Source organism: Pleurodeles waltl, chromosome 3_1 (genome assembly GCF_031143425.1).
Source record: "Pleurodeles waltl isolate 20211129_DDA chromosome 3_1, aPleWal1.hap1.20221129, whole genome shotgun sequence".
In the NCBI taxonomy this organism is placed as follows: Eukaryota; Metazoa; Chordata; class Amphibia; order Caudata; family Salamandridae; genus Pleurodeles; species Pleurodeles waltl.
The window spans coordinates 42,737,739-42,760,816 of record NC_090440.1 but is presented as its reverse complement, the minus strand read 5'-3'; the positions used below and the strand labels follow the sequence as shown (position 1 = coordinate 42,760,816).

Here is a 23,078-nt window from a genome sequence, read left to right as displayed (position 1 = left end):
GTTCATAGTGTGATATGACTCATGCACACCCTCTGCTCTCCCTGGGTGCCTTGGAAATAGTGATCGCCCCTCAGCTCCGGCACCTGAAGGCCAGTGGACCTCAAAATGCTGGTAGTGGCTAAAAGCTTATGAATGTTGTCCAAATAAATGAACGTGCCCAGGAAGGTTACGTTTCCCATTGGTCTCACATAGGATCAAGTGCAAGTCACAAATCCAGAATTGGCATCCTCATTCTGCTCTGCTCTAAACTAAAACAACATTTAGATCACACTTTAACATCATGTTTCTCAAATTTTACAGAATGGTTTGGACCTCGTTTCTCCTAAGCATCTAAAGAAAGCCACACACTTAAACCCAGAAAAGTATCTGGGGTTTTCTCCAGAGTTAGCCAAACTAAAACTAGAAATGCATAGAAGTGTGCTGGAGATGCACTTATCAAAATGAATTAAAAGCCACCTATCTTTTAAACATTAAGGCATACAACCGGACGATAACAGGCCAATTCTTATTCTTTTCAGTGCATCAGCCAACTACCTAATCTGGCCGAAGTTTTTCATTTAATTAATGAATTTCAATTTCTCTGCACTTTGTCTAATAATATTCCTTGCTCAGCCACTTTCTGTGAGGGTCTAGCGTCTTTTTTCTTTGCTAATGTAGATATCAGTAATTCTACCGCAGCAGAGTGTATTCCTGCCCCTGACTGGATTGACACATTAGATGTACAATGTTCAGGAAACTCTGCTTTCACTTCCTTCGCCTCCACCGCAGGAGATGACTTGATTAGGACTATCAGACAAAACCAACCAGGTGGTTAGCAATGATGTATTGGACCAACTTGTTGACTCTATGATCTTAGCCTCTTCTTACTAGATGAATTATTTATGTTATTCAGTCTGTCATTATCTGCAGGCACTATCTCTAGAGACTGGAAAATCGCTTTTGTAAAACCTGCCCTGAAAAAAAAATAGCTTAGACCCCACAAATTTGAATAACGTTCGGCCTCCTCCACTATTGACCCAAGATATTGGAGTAATTGGCTTTTAAATACCTGTAACACTGTGTGGAATCACATGACCTCCTCAAGTCCTCCTTGGGCACTTTTAACACAAATGATCACGCTTGCTTCATCTACAGACTTAAAGAAACCGGAATCTCTCACTCACGTTTGACCTGGCTTTCCTCATAGCTTCCTGGCTGGCATCAAGTTGTAGTGCTCCGTTCTTATGAATCAAAGCCAAAAGGTCTCAATTGTGGTGTCCCACCGGGGCTCCATTCTTTCGCCCTGAGTTTTTAAAATCTTTTGTGCCCCTGGCCCAATTACTATCTAAAATGAGTGACAAGTGTTACATGCACTCTGATGACATGTACTAGAATTTTGTCTTTGAGAAGGGTGCTTCTTTCATCTTAGCCCTGCCCCGGACCCTGCATTTGGTAGGCAATGGACAGTGCTGAATGTTCTCAGCTTAAACCCTTCCAAATGGAGTTGTTGATGCTAACAGATGGAGCACTGATCCTCGATGTTCTTAGATGACATTCTTCAATCGACCTCCCCGTTGTCTGCGTCTTCTGCCATATGCAATCTAGGTATACCTCTTGACTTAATTTGGTCAATGTTTTCCTTTGTTGCTGCTGTTTAAAAACTATTCAGAATATCCTACCTTTCCTGAATAGCTGTCACCATGTGATAACTGCGCTGATCCAGTCTCTCATTGACTGTGGAAATGTCATTTTGTTACCTGCACCAAAATAAATGAATGAAGAAATGAATGATGTATTTATATAGAGTGGCAGCTGCCTCAGAAGAGGCGTCACAGCGCTGCAGTGAAGGTACAGTGCTGACGACCACCCCAAGGAAGCGTAATGGGACAAGAAGGTTTTACGCATTCCAAGGAATTGTTCTTAGCAGAATGGGAAGTTCTTTCCAGAGTCTGCAGCTAAAAATTAGAAGGAACTTCCCCTTCCTTTGGCTCTGTGCACTTTCTGGACCTGCAAAAGTAAACATTGACAGATCTAAGTGATCTTGCCAGCCGATAAGGTGAGAGCCTTTTTCTAAGGTACCGGGATCCCTTCTTGGTAAAAGGCCCTATGGGTGAGGACTAATGATTTGGATTGTGTGTGTTTTTCCACAGGCAGTCAGTGCAGCCTTTTTAAGTTGAGGCGGATTGATTCACGGAGTGGAATTTTAAGGATCAGTCTGGCCATCACCTTTTGACTCCGCTGTAGCTTTTGTGACATATACACAGGGAGACCTTGCTAGAAAGCATTACCAGGATCCAGTGTTGATGTCATTGAAGACTGCACAGTCATCTTTATAGTCACATCTGGGACCAGACAAAGCATGTTTTTTCCGAGACCTAAGTATGGCAAAATATGAAGATGTGACCAATAGAAGTTGTGGACTGCAGGTGAGATCTGTGTCAGACGTGAAGCCCGGATTCTTTGCAACAAGACTAGGACTTGGAGGCATGTCTAGCTCCGAAGGCCACCGCTGTGCATCAAAGGGGATGATTTGCCACTAAAACACATGATTTCAGATTTATCTGAATTTTTGCTTTAGACGGCTTCTTTCTATCCAGTCTTCCACAGGATGGAGTGCGACACCGTGTCGAAAGCTGCTGACCAATCCAGCAGGATCACTACTGCGCAGTAATGAAACATCTGCAGTTAGTCCAATATGTGGCCACACCGCTTGTCTGTGGGACATCTGGGTGTCAACATATCCCACCAAATCTGAAGCATGGACTTTCTGCATACTAAGCGATCTATCAAAGCTGACGATTGTCACCGCACTTTATACCAACAACTCCCTGATATCAGGGGCCCCTAAATTCAAATGTTATAATGGTCCCTGTAACCTTGTGAGGTTTCTCTGTTAGGTATTCTGAGAACAAAAACCGTCACATTCAGTGACTGTTCATTTTCTGTTGCTGTGAAATTCTCAGCTTTTCTCTCCATGTACTAAATTTTCTTTACTTCCATTTAGAAAATAACTGCAGTTCTTCTTGTTTCCTAAGCCACAGGGTAATATTGTTAAGAACTGTCGACAACGAGGTATGACAGCCCCAAGAAACTTCTGTGAATGAGCACTGTATAAATAATGTAATAATAAGCTCACTGTGCCTCTGGACTCAAGCTAGCCTGGCTGATGAAGGGTGATACCCTGAAACCGGTCCCAGGATGCTTGTTTCTGGTCCAGGGAAGACCTGGCCTGGCAGTTCGGGCTGGACTGTTCCCATGGGGAACAGGGTCAAGACTGATTTGCATATGGCTGGGTCTAAACTGGGGAGGTCTGGTGAGCACCAAAACGGTGGGTAAAACCAAGATCTGTGACTGAGGTAGAGAATTTAACAATGTTCAGCATTCCACCCATCATGTTTTTTGTTTTGGTATAAATAATGTTAACCTGGCTCTGGATTAGAAGTGTGACATACTGCTTCCACAGTTGAAAATGTATCTATTCTCTAAACCCATCCTCCCCTACCGGGGGAGTAGTACAAAGCTGAATCTACTATTGGTTTCTGTTGTAAACCTCCCATTTTGAGGGGCGCAGCTGAAAAATATCCATAGCCTCAAGGGGCTGTTATCTGTAGGGGTTATTTGTACAGATGCCTAAACCCCCACACTTTCCAGTAAAAACAATACAACGCACACAGCTGTTGGTGTTTTATGATAACATTTTATTTATTATGTTAAATCAGCACAAAAACCTTATGTATCAGGAAGATGGAACTTTCTAGGGTAATCTGTGTAGTCATAATTTAGAATTAGGGTAACCTTAAAAAAAAATAAAAAAATCATTTAACATCACACAACCCAACTGTGTAATGGATTAGCCTGATACCTACCTAAACCTATGTACATTATGTTATCAGCCTCTTGATTATTGTAGCATCATAGCGATTAGTACTTCCCTTAAGTAATTATGCCAGCCATGTACTTATCCCCACATCCCTTAGAAAGCGGTCGAGCCTGGAGTCGGATAAGGGCACTCCAGCATCTCCTCTCAACAAACAGTCCTTGTGTCTCGCCCACCCACATGTTGTGTCTAGCTAGCCTTCTTCCCAGTGATTCTCCTTGGAGAGCGGATGGGCAGCTCCGCGGGCTTATGGTATCCCATGGCACAGACAATATCTCAGCCAGACCTGTGTTTAAAAAGCAAGGCAATCCTCCAGCCTTGCTTTCTTCTTCTTGCCACATTTGAATGGAACAGTACTCTTTGTCTCTCTTCTGTTATTTTTGTTAACCCCACTAATGCCACCCTGCTGCCAAATTATAGGGGTGTCACACACTGTATGTTTAAAAAGTTATTTCTTGAGGCAGTGGACCTTATTACATACTCTAATGAGTTATGGTTGTTCGTGTTTGGCATGCGTTTAGGCCTGATTTATGTGTAACATGCACGTGTGATCAAAAAGCCTCCTGCCACACGTTAATTTTCTTTAAATGAATTTATTTATCTTCTGTAAATGCAAGACATAATAAAATAGTATTACATACACGTGCCTTGAATTAATGCAACTTTCCAATGCTGGGAAATATCTGCCCCTTATTCCAACAAAGGGTAAAATCCTAAATAACATGTATAGCAAGGGTTTAACCTCTGACCTGCAGGGCACTGGGTGATGAACTGATTTGCTTAGAATTGGGCAGTTTGTGGTCTTGTGTCAAGTTGAGCCCCCAGACCTTAGACTTGGGAATGTAGTTACTGGATTGCATCTATTCCCACAGCCACATCTCCTCCCAAGATCACTTCTCCCTGTGATCAGTCTTAGCTCCTGTGATCACAAATGAAGACCGGTTCCTGATGCTGATGGGTCTTCACTGGGGGCAAGTGACCAGAGATCTGGTTGGCCACACAAGCAAACAAGCTACAGACTTTTGAAATACGTTTCTTTTACAGATAGATAGGGCACAGGCATGTGCCTCTTAGAGCAGATCTGAACTCCATTGGTGTAGGCGCCTTGTACTTACTGTACTTTGAATTGAGAACCCTTTCAAGCTGTTACTTATTCAGCGTGCTGATGTTTATAACTTGATTGATTTTGCATGAATGTCTGTCTCCCAATTAAGCAGTGCTTCTGTTTGTTCTCTGTTCCAATTGCTTACGTCCAGGGCTGCTGTGGTTATCCCAGAAGATAAAATCCCTGAAATGATCACCATTCTGCATGGCATCCCCCAAAGACAGATCGAGGAGATGCAGCGACAGGTAATTTTCAGAAGACTACGTGGTCTGACCCCCAGTGTGTGTGTGTGTGTGTGTGTGTGTGTGTGTGTGTGTATATTGCGGTTGGTAGCTGTTCAGTAGCACCTTTGTGTGTGTGTGTGTGTGTGTATGTGTATGTGTATGTGTATGTGTATGTGTGTGATCAGCTCTTTGAGTAGTAGGGGAGAGCGGGCACGACCTGGTCGCTCTCCAGGACAATGAACTTGTCTATAGATGAATGATATTTGTTTTAAGCACTGCACACACAGAGGGCCTTCTTGTGCTAAAGATAGCAAGTGCTTAAACAGAAAATCATCAACCTCCTTTGTGTTCATTCTAGACCTGTGGCACTTTAGGGAGATGTAGGCACAAAGGCCTCGAAGAGATGCCGCACTTTAGAGGACACGTGTCCTTGATGAACTTAGAAGCCGTGGCATTAAGTGATGTGTGCACAGTCTAGGCAGGCTGCGTCAATTTCCAAATGGTCGTCATTCTGATTATAGATCTCATATAAAGTGGAAGCAATCTAGGTAGGTGGTTCCTAACCATTTGAGTTCTGTGGACCCCCATTCAATCACCACTGGAACCTGGGGACCTTCAGGAAATACTCGGATTAGATCCTCAAAACAATAAAAATACAGAAACAAGTATGCATCAAACAAATATACAGGTCACAGAATATTTTATTTCACTGGCAAATAAAAAAGCAAAAATCCCAATTTAATTGTAATGGAAAGATTGGAGCTTTTCAAAATGTATTGTTATTTTTTAAATAGAGTAATATGCTAGACTAGAATATCACGTAGCTTCTTTTGCTCCTAACGCATGCTCGCTTCTCGGCGCATAGCAGCGCCGCGTCATTTGAGTAGATTAATCATCTGTACTAGATTCCATTTCTGTACTTTGTGCTGCTCCCATAAATCAAGAAAAGGATGCCCATTTAGTTTTTATTTTCGAATTCATTCACATTTGCCAAGCATTTTAAAACTTTCAATTCTGCTTTTATGGTTAAGTACTTTGTTATTCTGCTAATATTATTTAATTTTCTAAACATTTGCAGACCCCCCTAAGTAGGTGTCACAGATGCCCAGGGTTTGGCAGAGCACCGGTTAAGAACCCCTGATATTGATGTTAGCTTTCCAAAATGAGCCATATGTCCATCTTACTCCAGCTAGGCCTCATCTTTTGAACTGTCCCTTGTTTACCACTCTTGGTCTACGCTGCTTGCCTGTAGCCAATGATCTTCCTATTAATTGCCTTCACCAATTGAGTTTCCTTATTCTTGCAGACTTGTGTACTAGACCGGTTCCACCCTCATTAAGGCGCATCGGTTCGGTATAGCTTGATTGCAACAGCACACTGAGCAAGGGTGAACCAGTCTTGCGTTGCTTGTGTTCTGGCACAGGGATGGCCTGGCGTTTCAGTTTGGACTGTTCTTATTGGACAGGGTCACGTCTGGTTTCCATATGTCTGGGTCCAAACCGAGGTAGAATGGTGGACAAAAGAATGATGGGTTGAAAGACTATCCCAGGTGATTGCCAGTGGTTTGACTTAATGCAAGCATTCCGCCTTTTTGTGTAGTTGATGAACTTTTCTTTTTCCTGTCTGTGTGTATCTTCTGTGTGTTCAGTCTCAGTTTAGTACCTTCTCCTAGGTAGCTTTTCGTGTGCATGTTGATGTCCTGAAGGAATTTGTGTGCTGGTAGCAGTAGCATTGTGAAAAAGTGTTAAATGTTGGTGTCAGTGGCGTGTTGATCATTTGTATCCTGCCCTAATGTGGTATTTGGCATTTTTCTGTTGTGCAAATTCAATGGACATCCTTTCATGTAAAGCGTTTTAGTTATTGATGATAATGATAACCACACTTGCTTAGCTTGATTCCCAGGTAGTTGAGGTTTCATCGATTCATGAAATAGTTGTTGTCTAGTGGAGATTTTTGGAGTGTAAGTTGTCATGGGGTTAACTTTGCTTTTTCCCAGTAAACCTTATTCTTTGATATCTCAAAGAAGTTTCCTATTACCTTCATTCCTTCCAGGATTTAAGCATTTGCGTCTTTGGATCTTTGGATCTGTACTGAGCATGTCCTTCGAGTCTGCTGCTTGCGTCTAGCCTCTCTTTTTTTTTTTTATCCCTATTGGCAGACCATCACCACCAGTAAATCCAGTAATATAACAAAGGGGGCTGGGGCAGAGAGCTTCCCTGTGTTATTCTACTGTATGTAGTGTTTACACATGAAGCCTGTGCAGTTTATTTCCCCTTTTTTGCCATATCCGTGAACTGGAGACAAACACCAACCTAATGGATTGTGTCAAATAGATAGTTCCATTTGATTGATATCTTGCTTGATCATTTTTTCAAATGAGAATCCATTATCGGCTTCTACTTCATTTTACGTACTCCACAGTAAATAGAGGCGCTGTCTCTCAATGAATATTTTGGACTTTGTATTAATCATAGAATGTACCTAAAGCATTTAAAATAAGAACCTTTTTGTTGGTTTTGGGCATTGATGATCTCAGTCCTGTTAAATGTCCCTCTTTTTTTCACCTGTCTGTTCAGCTTCTCTTCGTAGAAAGATATATTTGAGCAATTTGTGTCCTTAAAACTTCGGCTGTGAATCTGTTATGCCCCGATGATTTCCCTGAGGTCCTCTATCTTCTGTTGTCCTTTCGATCACCTCTTGTGATAGTTCTTCAGGCGTTATCCGTTTTTCCCCACGGGAATGGCAACTTTAGACAAGTATTCCTGAGACAGGGTTCTTATGACTGATCAACAAAGGTCTCAGACAATATGCAAGAAGGAGGCCATTTATTTTTGGTTAGATCACTAAGACATCATTTTGTTTTCATTAAGGCTGGCATTCCAGATGGTTTCTCCATTTTACCTCTTTTGGGCAGCCAGTATTCTTCTGATTTATTTATTTTTCTCCTTGCTCAGTGTTTTGCTTTTTTTCTGTTGTTGTTGATGCTTCTTTGGAGTTGCAGATAGATTTCTCAGGTCCTACTTGTAAGAATCCATCACTTTAGTTTCTTCAGGCTCATTGACTTTCATAATTTGTGGTTTCGTTGACTTTTTCCATTACCAACACCTCTTTTATTTGTTCCTCTCTCAGACATGTCTTCCAGGCTACCCTTACTGTTTGAGATGATTTCTCCATTTGTTGGTTGTTTAATTAGGTATTTTGTCTTTGACTTTCTCTCATAGTTTCATCAAATAGCAGGTTTCTAGTCTGTTTTTTGTTAGCCTGCTTTTCAGTTCCAGTTGCTGCTTTCGGAAGTAGTAGTCTGAGACCTCTCCTTTCCCCATCCAACCTCCAAGCCGGTTTTCACTTGTGCCATACACCATTTAGAAGTGATCTGAATAATATGTTCCTCTGCACATATGATTCAGATATGTGTTCATTCTTTTGATTTGGAGTCTCCAGGATTCATGGAGGAAATTTTGTTATGATGTTGCTTAAGATGCCGCTATCGTTGTCAACATACTTGTCGGGTTTCATTTGTCCATCGTCGGTTGTCGACCCACCAGTCTTTGTCTTCCACATTTACTTGCTTCATTCTTGTGGCGGACGTGCTACATCATTAGTCCTCGGTCATTAGATTCCACCAGTTTGGTGCTTCCTTCTTTGTAATGCAGCGCGTTCACCCGCCTATAATGCATCACCTTGATCCTTATACTCAGATCAGGACAGTGTGGTCTGCATGTTCTGATCTGCTAGTAAACATGCAATAGATCATAGAGAGAAGGCTAGGTGCTGACCTTGCTTTGTGGTTCTTCACTGTCCCCTTTTGTTCCCCGTCCTCCAATCCCCTTCTAGGTTATGGTCCCTCTCTAGACCACAAAATGGATGCTTCATATATCATTTTAATTAAATAACCTGTGATACTTTTCCTGACAGGCTGTCTTCCTACATATACCAGACTTCTTTGTTTTCTGGCAGCTCAAAAAACTGTCATTGCATTGACTTCTGCCTACCAAGTCTGTGTTCTGGGTCCTGAGACAACCAGTTTCTTGTTCTTAGACTGGTATATGATTCAGCTGATCGCCTGTCACTGCCTTGTCCAGTCGCTTCATTTAATTTTTTAATCCTATTCAGTCGTTTTGTCGACCTTTTTTATCATTGTTTCGATGGTGGTAGGTTCATGCGATAACACCTCCATTCGTGTTGTTTCCATCTTGTACGATTGTTGGTCCACCACAGTCTTGTGGTCATCATGGAGACCAAGGCGCTCCATGACTTGAGACGACTGCTCTGTAGTTATTTATGTACGTGCTGCCTTAGGCAGGCGCTGGATACATTTGCGGCACTATTAAGTGCTGGTACCACCAGTCACTAATTTTGACTGTGATAGAAGCAGTGACTTTGGAATGCCTTGTTGTGTAGGCCTTTATTAAAAACAAGTTCTGCTCATTTTCATTGAACTAATGTCAAATAACATAGCTCGCAGTCACTTACTCCTACTAATTTTAATACCAGTCCACAGGACAGTGCCGTTACCACTTCATTCATTTAAAATTATATTTTGAACCTGGGTTTCCCAGGCACTTCAGTGTTTCGTCACTGATGCAATGAGCTAAGCATCCATTTAAGGTCTACGTCGTCCATGTCACGTGCAGTTTGGAGGTGCTACCTTCAGTCTTGCATACACTCATGCACGATTACACACTGGAAATACGACACACAATTGTTTGAAAGGCCTACAGTTGTGTATCTGTGTTACCCTGCCAAGGTCTCTCCATAATCAGAACATCCCGCCCTACAACAGTGTGCTTCATGCATGCTGCCCTTCCGGAGAGCGCCAATATCTATGCTTGAAATACAAGTAACAATAAACATGTAATGTTACCTCTGAAGACATATTGGTTTTGTCTGTATTCAGTCACTTTCCAAGTATATCATCCCATGTGCATGAAGTGTCCACTGCTTTTGCATTTTTTATATTTTGGTTCTCGGTACCTTGCGTTCAGCTGCCTCCTCCCTTCCAGTGCTCCAGTGGCCTTCCAGTGCATGGCAACCTGGTCCTTTGCCAGTAATAAAGATAGGTCTACTATGTGCAAACTGTCCAATTTTCGTGTGTCAGAGCATTAACCTCAGGTTTTTGCATACTAGTCCTACCGGAGCCCAATTGTAACAGGCTTGTAACCTTTCCCAGGAATGATTGAATCCCAGGCAGGTCCACACCGTCTGGAAGTAAGAAAAATATTCCCAGTTTTGTGAGGTGTTAAGTAAGTTTCATGTAGATAATTTGACTGCAGTAGTTTAAACCATGGAGCTCTATGTGGAAAGCCAATACCCATTTAGTCATACTTAGTGAGTGCATGTAGTAAGTCTGTGGACACATTTTCTTTCTTCCAAGGTATACAGGAGCAATGACAACAATTGCCCTATTTAATACTGTCAACTGCTTGTGTCTACTTCCTGTTGTGAGTAGTGTCTGAGCTGTCTCATCGATCAGTGGCTCTCGCTTAGCGCTCCCACACAGGGTTTACGCTACCATAAGCTGGAATCTCTTGTGTGTGCTTCATTTCATCAAATGATTTCTCAATTCCTGCTACATAAAGCTTCCTACCTCTTCCGCTCCCACCTTGGCGCACTTGTCTGTGACAGTAGAACCAGTATTGCCAACGTTTTGGGATATATTGATGTAGGAGGCTGGACTGGCTTGTAGTGAGTACCAAGGGGTACTTGCACCTTGCACCAGGCCCAGTTATCCCTTATTAGTGTAGAGTGTGTCTAGCAGCTTAGGCTGATAGATAATGGTAGCTTAGCAGAGCAGCTTAGGCTGAACTAGGAGACGTGTGAAGCTACTACAGTACCACAAGTGTCACTTGCACAATATCATAAGAAAACACAATACACGGTTATACTAAAAATAAAGGTACTTTATTTTTATGACAATATGCCAAAGTATCTCAGAGTGTACCCTCAGTGAGAGGATAGGAAATATACACAAGATATATGTACACAATACCGAAAATATGCAGTATAGTCTTAGAAAACAGTGCAAACAATGTATAGTTACAATAGGATGCAATGGAGACACATAGGGATAGGGGCAACACAAACCATATACTCCAAAAGTGGAATGCGAACCACGAATGGACCCCAAACCTATGTGACCTTGTAGAGGGTCGCTGGGACTATTAGAAAATAGTGAGAGTTAGAAAAATAACCCTCCCCAAGACCCTGAAAAGTGAGTGCAAAGTGCACTAAAGTTCCCCAAAAGACAAAGAAGTCGTGATAGAGGAATAATGCAGGAAAGACACAAACCAACAATGCAACAACAATGGATTTCCAATCTAGGGTACCTGTGGAACAAGGGGACCAAGTCCAAAAGTCACAAGCAAGTCGGAGATGGGCATATAGCCAGGAAATGCCAGCTGTGGGTGCAAAGAAGCTTCTACTGGACAGAAGAAGCTGAGGTTTCTGCAGGAACGAAAAGGGCTAGAGACTTCCCCTTTGGTGGACGGATCCCTCTTGCCGTGGAGAGTCGTGCAGAAGTGTTTTCCCGCCGAAAGAACGCCAACAAGCCTTGCTAGCTGCAAATCGTGCGGTTAGCGTTTTTGGATGCTGCTGTGGCCCAGGAGGGACCAGGAGGTCGCAAATTGGACCAGGAGTTAGAGGGGACGTCGAGCAAGACAAGGAGCCCTCTCAGCAGCAGGTAGCACCCGGAGAAGTGCCAGAAACAGGCACTACGAGGATGCGTGAAACGGTGCTCACCCGAAGTTACACAAAGGAGTCCCACGTCGCCGGAGACCAACTTAGAAAGTCGTGCAATGCAGGTTAGAGTGCCGTGGACCCAGGCTTGGCTGTGCACAAAGGATTTCCGCCGGAAGTGCACAGGGGCCGGAGTAGCTGCAAAAGTCGCGGTTCCCAGCAATGCAGTCTGGCGTGGGGAGGCAAGGACTTACCTCCACCAAACTTGGACTGAAGAGTCACTGGACTGTGGGGGTCACTTGGACACAGTTGCTGGATTCGAGGGACCTCGCTTGTCGTGCTGATAGGAGACCCAAGGGACCGGTAATGTAGCTTTTTGGTGCCTGCGGTAGCAGGGGGAAGATTCCGTCGACCCACGGGAGATTTCTTCGGAGCTTCTAGTGCAGAGAGGAGGCAGACTACCCCCACAGCATGCACCACCAGGAAAACAGTCGAGAAGGCGGCAGGTTCAGCGTTACAGAGTTGCAGTAGTCGTCTTTGCTACTATGTTGCAGTTTTGCAGGCTTCCAGCGCGGTCAGCAGTCGATTCCTTGGCAGAAGGTGAAGAGAGAGATGCAGAGGAACTCGGATGAGCTCTTGCATTCGTTATCTAAAGTTTCCCCAGAGACAGAGACCCTAAATAGCCAGAAAAGAGGGTTTGGCTACTTAGGAGAGAGGATAGGCTACTAACACCTGAAGGAGCCTGTAAGGAAATGCCTCCTTGGCATGGTTGCCCCCTGACTTTTTGCCTTTGCTGATGCTATGTTTACAATTGAAAGTGTGCTGAGGCCTGCTAACCAGGCCCCAGCACCAGTGTTCTTTCCCTAACCTGTACTTTTGTATCCACAATTGGCAGACCCTGGCATCCAGATAAGTCCCTTGTAACTGGTACTTCTAGTACCAAGGGCCCTGATGCCAAGGAAGGTCTCTAAGGGCTGCAGCATGTCTTATGCCACCCTGGAGACCTCTCACTCAGCACAGACACACTGCTTGCCAGCTTGTGTGTGCTAGTGAGGACAAAACGAGTAAGTCGACATGGCACTCCCCTCAGGGTGCCATGCCAGCCTCTCACTGCCTATGCAGTATAGGTAAGACACCCCTCTAGCAGGCCTTACAGACCTAAGGCAGGGTGCACTATACCATAGGTGAGGGTACCAGTGCATGAACATGGTACCCCTACAGTGTCTAAACAAAACCTTAGACATTGTAAGTGCAGGGTAGCCATAAGAGTATATGGTCTGGGAGTTTGTCAAACACGAACTCCACAGCACCATAATGGCTACACTGAAAACTGGGAAGTTTGGTATCAAACTTCTCAGCACAATAAATGCACACTGATGCCAGTGTACATTTTATTGCAAAATACACCCCAGAGGGCACCTTAGAGGTGCCCCCTGAAACTTAACCGACTGTCTGTGTAGGCTGACTAGTTCCAGCAGCCTGCCACACTAGAGACATGTTGCTGGCCCCATGGGGAGAGTGCCTTTGTCACTCTGAGGCCAGTAACAAAGCCTGCACTGGGTGGAGATGCTAACACCTCCCCCAGGCAGGAGCTGTGACACCTGGCGGTGAGCCTCAAAGGCTCACCCCTTTGTCACAGCCCAGCAGGGCACTCCAGCTTAGTGGTGTTGCCCGCCCCCTCCGGCCACGGCCCCCACTTTTGGCGGCAAGGCTGGAGGGAACAAAGAAAGCAACAAGGAGGAGTCACTGGCCAGTCAGGACAGACCCTAAGGTGTCCTGAGCTGAGGTGACTCTAACTTTTAGAAATCCTCCATCTTGCAGATGGAGGATTCCCCCAATAGGATTAGGGATGTGACCCCCTCCCCTTGGGAGGAGGCACAAAGAGGGTGTACCCACCCTCAGGGCTAGTAGCCATTGGCTACTAACCCCCCAGACCTAAACACGCCCTTAAATTTAGTATTTAAGGGCTTCCCTGAACCTAAGAATTCAGATTCCTGCAACAACAAGAAGAAGGACTGCCTAGCTGAAAAACCCCTGCAGAGGAAGACCAGAAGACCACAACTGCCTTGGCTCCAGAAACTCACCGGCCTGTCTCCTGCCTTCCAAAGAACTCTGCTCCAGCGACGCCTTCCAAAGGGACCAGCGACCTCTGAATCCTCTGAGGACTGCCCTGCTTCGAAAAAGACAAGAAACTCCCGAGGACAGCGGACCTGCTCCAAAAAGACTGCAACTTTGTTTCAAGGAGCAGCTTTAAAGACCCTGCAACTCCCCGCAAGAAGCGTGAGACTTGCAACATTGCACCCGGCGACCCCGACTCGGCTGGTGGAGAACCAACACCTCAGGGAGGACCCCCGGACTACTCTCCGACTGTGAGTACCAAAACCTGTCCCCCCTGAGCCCCCACAGCGCCGCCTGCAGAGGGAATCCCGAGGCTTCCCCTGACCGCGACTCTCTGAAACCTAAGTCCCAACGCCTGGAAAAGACCCTGCACCCGCAGCCCCCAGGACCTGAAGGACCGGACTTTCACGGGAGAAGTGACCCCCAGGAGTCCCTCTCCCTTGCCCAAGTGGAGGTTTCCCCGAGGAAGCCCCCCCTTGCCTGCCTGCAGCGCTGAAGAGATCCCTTGATCTCTCATTGACTTACATTGCGAACCCGACGCTTGTTCTAACACTGCACCCGGCCGCCCCCGCGCCGCTGAGGGTGAAATTTCTGTGTGGGCTTGTGTCCCCCCCGGTGCCCTACAAAACCCCCCTGGTCTGCCCTCCGAAGACGCGGGTACTTACCTGCAAGCAGACCGGAACCGGGGCACCCCCTTCTCTCCATTCTAGCCTATGCGTTTTGGGCACCACTTTGAACTCTGCACCTGACCGGCCCTGAGCTGCTGGTGTGGTGACTTTGGGGTTGCTCTGAACCCCCAACGGTGGGCTACCTTGGACCAAGAACTGAATCCTGTAAGTGTCTTACTTACCTGGTAAAACTAACAAAAACTTACCTCCCCCAGGAACTGTGAAAATTGCACTAAGTGTCCACTTTTAAAGTAGCTATTTGTCAATAACTTGAAAAGTATACATGCAATTGAAATGATTCAAAGTTCCTAATGTACTTACCTGCAATACCTTTCAAACAAGATATTACATGTTAAATTTGAACCTGTGGTTCTTAAAATAAACTAAGAAAATATATTTTTCTATAACAAAACCTATTGGCTGGATTTGTCTCTGAGTGTGTGTACCTCATTTATTGTCTATGTGTATGTACAACAAATGCTTAACACTACTCCTTGGATAAGCCTACTGCTCGACCACACTACCACAAAATAGAGCATTAGTATTATCTATTTTTACCATTATTTTACCTCTAAGGGGAACCCTTGGACTCTGTGCATGCTATTCCTTACTTTGAAATAGCACATACAGAGCCAACTTCCTACAGAGCCTATCAGAAGGAGTCTCTGACGTCACCTGGTGGCACTGGCCACTCAGAGCAGTCCAGTGTGCCAGCAGCACCTCTGTTTCCAAGATGGCAGAGGTCTGGAGCACACTGGAGGAGCTCTGGACACCTCCCAGGGGAGGTGCAGGTCAGGGGAGTGGTCACTCCCCTTTCCTTTGTCCAGTTTCGCGCCAGAGCAGGGCTAAGGGGTCCCTGAACCGATGTAGACTGGCTTATGCAGAATTGGGCACATCTGTGCCCAAGAAAGCATTTCCAGAGGCTGGGGGAGGCTACTCCTCCCCTGCCTTCACTCCATTTTCCAAAGGGAGAGGGTGTAACACCCTCTCTCAGAGGAAGTCCTTTGTTCTGTCATCCTGGGACAAGCCTGGCTTGACCCCAGGAGGGCAGAAACCTGTCTGAGGGGTTGGCAGCAGCAGCAGCTGCAGTGAAACCCCAGGAAAGGCAGTTTGGCAGTACCAGGGTCTGTGCTACAGACCACTGGGATCATGGAATTGTGCCAACAATGCCAGGATGGCATAGAGGGGGCAATTCCATGATCTTAGACATGTTACATGGCCATATTCGGAGTTACCATTGTGAAGCTACATATAGGTATTGACCTATATGTAGTGCACGCGTGTAATGGTGTCCCCGCACTCACAAAGTTCAGGGAATTGGCCCTGAACAATGTGGGAGCACCTTGGCTAGTGCCAGGGTGCCCACACACTAAGTAACTTTGCACCTAACCTTTACCAGGTAAAGGTTAGACATATAGGTGACTTATAAGTTACTTAAGTGCAGTGTAAAATGGCTGTTAAAAAACCTGGACGTTATTTCACTCAGGCTGCAGTGGCAGGCCTGTGTAAGAATTGTCAGAGCTCCCTATGGGTGGCAAAAGAAATGCTGCAGCCCATAGGGATCTCCTGGAACCCCAATACCCTGGGTACCTTAGTACCATATACTAGGGAATTATAAGGGTGTTCCAGTAAGCCAATGTAAATTGGTAAAATTGGTCACTAGCCTGTTAGTGACAATTTGAAAGAAATGAGAGAGCATAACCACTGAGGTTCTGATTAGCAGAGCCTCAGTGAGACAGTTAGTCACTACACAGGTAACACATTCAGGCACACTTATGAGCACTGGGGCCCTGGATACCAGGGTCCCAGTGACACATACAACTAAAACAACATATATACAGTGAAAAATGGGGGTAACATGCCAGGCAAGATGGTACTTTCCTACACAACCCCCCCCCCCCCCCCCCCCCCCCCCCCAAACGAAGGACGATAAGACTAGCCATGACCTGATGAGTCTTCATTGTCTAAGTGGAAATATCTGGAGAGTCCATCTGCATTGGAGTGGCTACTCCCAGGTCTATGTTCCACTGTATAGTCCATTCCCTGTAGGGATATGGACCACCTCAACAATTTAGGATTTTCACCTTTCATTTGTTTTAGCCAAAGTAGAGGTTTGTGGTCTGTCTGAACAATGAAGTGAGTGCCAAACAGGTATGGCCTCAACTTCTTCAGAGCCCAGACCACAGCAAAGGCCTCCCTCTCTATGGCAGACCAACGCTTTTCTCTAGGGGTCAACCTCCTACTAATAAAAGCAACAGGTTGATCCTGGCCCTCAGAATTAAGTTGTGATAGGACTGCCCCTACTCCTAATTCAGATGCATCAGTTTGGACATAGAATTTTTTAGAGTAACAAGGGCTTTTCAGGACAGGTGCAGAGCACATGGCCTGCTTCAGCTCCTCAAAAGCTTTCTGACAGTTTGCTGTCCATAATACATTTTTAGGCATTTTCTTGGATGTGAGGTCATTAAGAGGGGCTGCAATGGAGCCATAGTTCTTAATGAACCTCCTGTAATACCCAGTGAGGCCTAGGAAGGCTCTCACCTGAGTCTGAGTGGTAGGGGGAACCCAATCAATAATTGTTTGGATTTTCCCCTGAAGTGGTGCAATCTGTTCCCCACCAACAAGGTGTCCCAGATAAACCACCTTACCCTGCCCTATCTGGCACTTTGAAGCCTTGATAGTGAGGCCTGCCTTTTGCAGGGCCTCCAAAACTTTCCATAGGTGGACCAGGTGATCATCCCAGCTGGAGCTAAAGACAGCTATATCGTCCAAATATGCTGCACTGAAAGCTTCCAGCCCTTGCAGGACTGTATTCACCAACCTCTGAAAAGTGGCAGGTGCATTGTTCAAACCAAAAGGCATTACAGTAAACTGGTAATGTCCTCCAATGGTTGAAAATGCAGTTTTAGGTTTAGCATCTTCTGACAATTTGATCTGCCAATACCCTGCAGTCAAGTCAAAAGTGCTTAGATACTTGGCAGATGCCAGTGTATCTATGAGCTCATCTGCCCTGGGTATAGGGTGAGCATCAGTTTTGGTTACCAAGTTGAGACCTCTATAGTCTACACAAAACCGCATTTCCTTCTTTCCATCTTTGGAATGGGGTTTTGGTACAAGTACCACAGGAGAAGCCCATGGACTTTCAGAGTGCTCAACCACTCCTAGTTCTAACATTTTCTGGACTTCTTACTTTATGCAGTCTCTGACATGGTCAGGCTGCCTATAGATCTTACTTTTGACAGGCAAGCTGTCTCCAGTATCTATAGTGTGCTCACACCAAGAAGTGGTACCTGGCACAGTAGAGAAGAGTTCAGAGAATTGATCTAGGAGATTTATGCAATGGTCTTTCTGCTCAGCAGTAAGACAATCAGCCAAAACTACACCTTCCACAAGAGCATCTTGTTCTGTGGAAGAGAAGAGATCAGGTAGAGGATCACGGTCTTCTTCCTGTCCCTCATCAGTTGCCATGAGCAGGGTGAGATCAGCCCTGTCATAGTAGGGTTTTAGGCGGTTTACATGGAGTACCCTAAGGGGACTCCTTGCAGTGCCTAAGTCAACTAAATAGGTGACTTCACCCTTTTTCTCAACAATTGTGTGGGGACCACTCCATTTATCTTGGAGTGCTCTTGGGGCCACAGGCTCCAAGACCCACACTTTCTGCCCTGGTTGGTACTGAACCAAAACAGCCTTCTGATCATGCCATTGCTTCTGGAGCTCTTGGCTGGCCTGAAGGTTCTTACTGGCCTTTTTCATATACTCAGCCATCCTTGATCTGAGGCCAAGTACATAATCCACAATATCCTGCTTAGGAGCTTTTAAAGGTTGTTCCCAACCCTCCTTTACAAGTGTGAGTGGACCCCTAACAGGGTGTCCAAAAAGAAGTTCAATGGGGCTGAAGCCCACTCCTTTCTGGGGTACCTCCCTGTAGGCAAAAAGGAGGCATGGTAACAGGATATCCCATCTCCTGCGGAGTTTTTCAGGGAGACCCATAATCATGCCTTTGAGAGTTTTGTTAAATCTCTCCACCAGTCCATTAGTTTGTGGATGATAGGGTGTAGTGAACTTATAAGTCACACCACACTCCTTCCACATGGCCTTTAAGTATGCAGACATGAAATTGCTTCCCCTGTCTGATACTACTTCCTTTGGGAAGCCCACCCTGGAAAATATTCCCAAGAGGGCCTTTGCCACTGCAGGTGCTGTAGTGGTCCTTAAAGGAATAGCTTCAGGATATCTTGTGGCATGGTCCACTACCACCAAGATAAATCTATTGCCTGAAGCAGTAGGAGGGTCAAGGGGGCCAACTATGTCAACCCCTACCCTTTCAAAGGGAACCCCAACCACAGGCAGTGGAATAAGGGGTGCCTTTGGAGTTCCACCTGTCTTGCCACTGGCTTGACAGGGTTCACAGGACTTACAAAATTCCTTTGTGTCCTCAGACATCCTAGGCCAATGAAACAAGGGAACAAGCCTGTCCCAAGTTTTCATTTGTCCCAGATGTCCAGCTAGGGGAATGTCGTGTGCAAGAGTTAGGAGGAACTTTCTGTACTCCTGAGGAATCACTAATCTCCTGGCAGCTCCAGGTTTAGGATCCCTATGCTCAGTGTACAAGAGGTTGTCCTCCCAGTAAACTCTGTGAGAGTCACTGACATCCCCATTAGCCTGTTTGACAGCTTGCTGTCTTAGACCCTCTAATGTGGGACAGGTTTGCTGTGCCACACTCAGCTCCTCTCTGGCAGGCCCCCCTTCACCCAAAAGCTCAGCAGTGTCTGCTTCAAGCTCCTCTGGTGTAGGTTCTGCACAGGGAGGGAATTCTTCTTCCTCAGAAGTAGAATCCACTGTAGAGGGAGGGATAGTAGGAAGTGGTTTGCTTCTACTAGCCCTAGCTTTAGGGAGCACTTGGTCCATTGTTCCAGGATCCAAGCTTCCCTGTCCTTTTTGCTTTTTGGCCTGAGCCCTGGTTAAAGCAAAAATATGCCCTGGGATGCCCAGCATTGCTGCATGGGCCTCCAACTCCACATCTGACCAAGCTGATGTCTCCAAATCATTTCCTAGTAGACATTCTACTGGTAAATCTGTGGCTACCACAACTTTCTTTGGACCAGTAACCCCCCCCCCAGTTGAGATTAACAACAGCCACGGGGTGGCTAAGTGTGTTGTTGTGAGCATCGGTTACTTGGTACTGGTGACCAAGTAGGTGTTGTTCAGGGTGGACCAGTTTCTCTATGACCATAGTCACACTGGCACCAGTGTCCCTGTAGGCCTGAACCTCAACACCATTTATTAGGGGTAGCTGCTTGTACTTATCCATATTAAGGGGACAAGCAACTAAGGTGGCTAAATCAATAGCCCCCTCAGAGACTAACACAGCCTCTGTGGCCTCCCTAACAAGGCCAACCCCAACTAAGTTACCAATAGTGAGCCCAGCTACTCCCTTGGATTGGCTATTAGTAGGTTTGCTCCCACCACCACTGCTATTAGTAGGGACACTAGGTGTAGCAGTAGGGGTTGTAGTGGTAGGAGGCTTGGTGCTTTTCTTTGGACAACTGGGATCTGTTGTCCAATGGCCTTTTACTTTACATAAATAGCACCATGGTTTCTTTTCTTTGTTTTGATTAAAGGCGGATTTGGGCCCACCACCCCCACCAGAGTGTTTTTGTGGGCCTGATGAAGACTCATTTTTAGATTTGTCCCCACCCTTGTCAGAAGACTTACCATCCTTCTTTTTGTTGTCATCTTTGTCACCCCCTGTATGAACTTTTTTGTTCACCCTTGTTCTGACCCATTTGTCTGCCTTCTTTCCCAATTCTTGGGGAGAGGTCAGATCAGAGTCCACCAAGTACTGGTGCAACAAATCAGACACACAATTATTAAGAATATGCTCTCTCAGGATCAAGTTATACAGGCTTTCAAAGTCAGTAACCTTACTGCCATTTAACCACCCCTCCAAGGCCTTCACTGAATGGTCAATGAAATCAACCCAGTCTTGTGAAGACTCCTTTTTGGTTTCTCTGAACTTTATCCTGTATTGTTCAGTGGTTAAGCCATACCCATCCAGGAGTGCATTCTTAAGAACTGTAAAATTATTGGCATCACTTTCTTTCACAGTAAGGAGCCTATCCCTACCTTTTCCACTAAATGATAGCCATAGGATAGCAGCCCACTGCCTTTGAGGGACATCCTGTACAACACAGGCCCTCTCAAGTGCAGCAAACCACTTATTAATGTCATCCCCCTCCTTATAAGGGGGAACTATCTTGTGCAGATTCCTGGAATCATGCTCTTTTACAGGATGACTATGGGGAATACTGCTGCTGCCACCATGGGTTTCTAAACCCAACTTCTGTCTTTCCCTCTCTATTTCTAAAGACTGTCTATCCAAATCCAGCTGTTGCTTTTTAAGCTTCAGTCTGGTTTGTTCCACCCTCAACTTATTGAGTTCCCTCTCTAACAATCTGTCATCAGGGTTGGTGGGAGGGACATTTCTAGATACAGAGGTGTGATGGGAATGAACAGAAGGAGACCTGTCCCTTACAGAGGGCACCCTAACAGCTTGGCTGACAGTGTAATGTGAGAGCACATCATCTGTATGATGTGACTCCACCTAAGTAACAACTATGCTAGACTGTCTTGTAATGGGCAGGCTATGAAGTTTCTTTCCTGAACCTTTTCCTGGGGGAGTCCCTGGATCAGATTGAGAACCATTAGCTACTTTTTCAACAGATGGGGCACTCTTAGCCTTATCTTGTTCTCTAAGCATGTTAAGTAACAATTCCAAGGAAGGATTCTTCCCTACACTCAAACCTCTCTCTATGCAGAGACTCCTTGCTCCTTTCCAGCTAAGGTGATCATATGCAATCTTAGGCAGGTCAACATTTTGGCCTGTGCCAGACATTTTTAGAGAGAGTTAAAGTGATAGAAAAAGACAAAAAAGTTTTCAGAACTTTTTAGACAGACAGAAAAAAACTTTTTAAACTTTTAAGAACTTTTTGAAAGTTTAGAAGTACTTTTCAGCACTTTAGAAAAGAGTGAAAAGAGGAAATGCAAAACTTTTTAGCTATGTGTACACACACTGAACTTGTTTTGTATATTTTCTCTTATGAAAAGTACAATGACAAGAGTGGTAAGTAGTCTCAAAGCACTTATCCCACCACTGCGCAACCAATGTAGGAGGCTGGACTGGCTTGTAGTGAGTACCAAGGGGTACTTGCACCTTGCACCAGGCCCAGTTATCCCTTATTAGTGTAGAGGGTGTCTAGCAGCTTAGGCTGATAGATAATGGTAGCTTAGCAGAGCAGCTTAGGCTGAACTAGGAGACGTGTGAAGCTACTACAGTACCACAAGTGTCACTTGCACAATATCATAAGAAAACACAATACACAGTTATACTAAAAATAAAGGTACTTTATTTTTATGACAATATGCCAAAGTATCTCAGAGTGTACCCTCAGTGAGAGGATAGAAAATATACACAAGATATATGTACACAATACCGAAAATATGCAGTATAGTCTTAGAAAACAGTGCAAACAATGTATAGTTACAATAGGATGCAATGGAGACACATAGGGATAGGGGCAACACAAACCATATACTCCAAAAGTGGAATGCGAACCACGAATGGACCCCAAACCTATGTGACCTTGTAGAGGGTCGCTGGGACTATTAGAAAATAGTGAGAGTTAGAAAAATAACCCTCCCCAAGACCCTGAAAAGTGAGTGCAAAGTGCACTAAAGTTCCCCAAAAGACAAAGAAGTCGTGATAGAGGAATAATGCAGGAAAGACACAAACCAACAATGCAACAACGATGGATTTCCAATCTAGGGTACCTGTGGAACAAGGGTACCAAGTCCAAAAGTCACAAGCAAGTCGGAGATGGGCATATTGCCAGGAAATGCCAGCTGTGGGTGCAAAGAAGCTTCTACTGGACAGAAGAAGCTGAGGTTTCTGCAGGAACGAAAAGGGCTAGAGACTTCCCCTTTGGTGGACGGATCCCTCTCGCCGTGGAGAGTCGTGCAGAAGTGTTTTCCTGCCGAAAGAACGCCAACAAGCCTTGCTAGCTGCAAATCGTGCGGTTAGCGTTTTTGGACGCTGCTGTGGCCCAGGAGGGACCAGGAGGTCGCAAATTGGACCAGGAGTTAGAGGGGACGTCGAGCAAGACAAGGAGCCCTCTCAGCAGCAGGTAGCACCCTGAGAAGTGCCAGAAACAGGCACTACGAGGATGCGTGAAACGGTGCTCACCCGAAGTTACACAAAGGAGTCCCACGTCGCCGGAGACCAACTTAGAAAGTCGTGCAATGCAGGTTAGAGTGCCGTGGACCCAGGCTTGGCTGTGCACAAAGGATTTCGCCGGAAGTGCACAGGGGCCGGAGTAGCTGCAAAAGTCGCGGTTCCCAGCAATGCAGTCTGGCGTGGGGAGGCAAGGACTTAC

The 23,078-nt window shown here is 45.4% G+C and overlaps 1 protein-coding gene across 1 annotated transcript in view; it reads left to right on the top strand.

Annotated features, from left to right (window-relative positions):
• EXT2 (exostosin glycosyltransferase 2) overlaps window positions 1-23,078 on the top strand; it is a 324,143-nt gene that overhangs the window by 143,566 nt on the left and 157,499 nt on the right. The window contains exon 7 of the mRNA XM_069221798.1: window positions 5,113-5,206. Coding sequence (XP_069077899.1) covers window positions 5,113-5,206 — 94 coding nt within the window. The remainder of the gene's footprint in view (window positions 1-5,112; window positions 5,207-23,078) is intronic.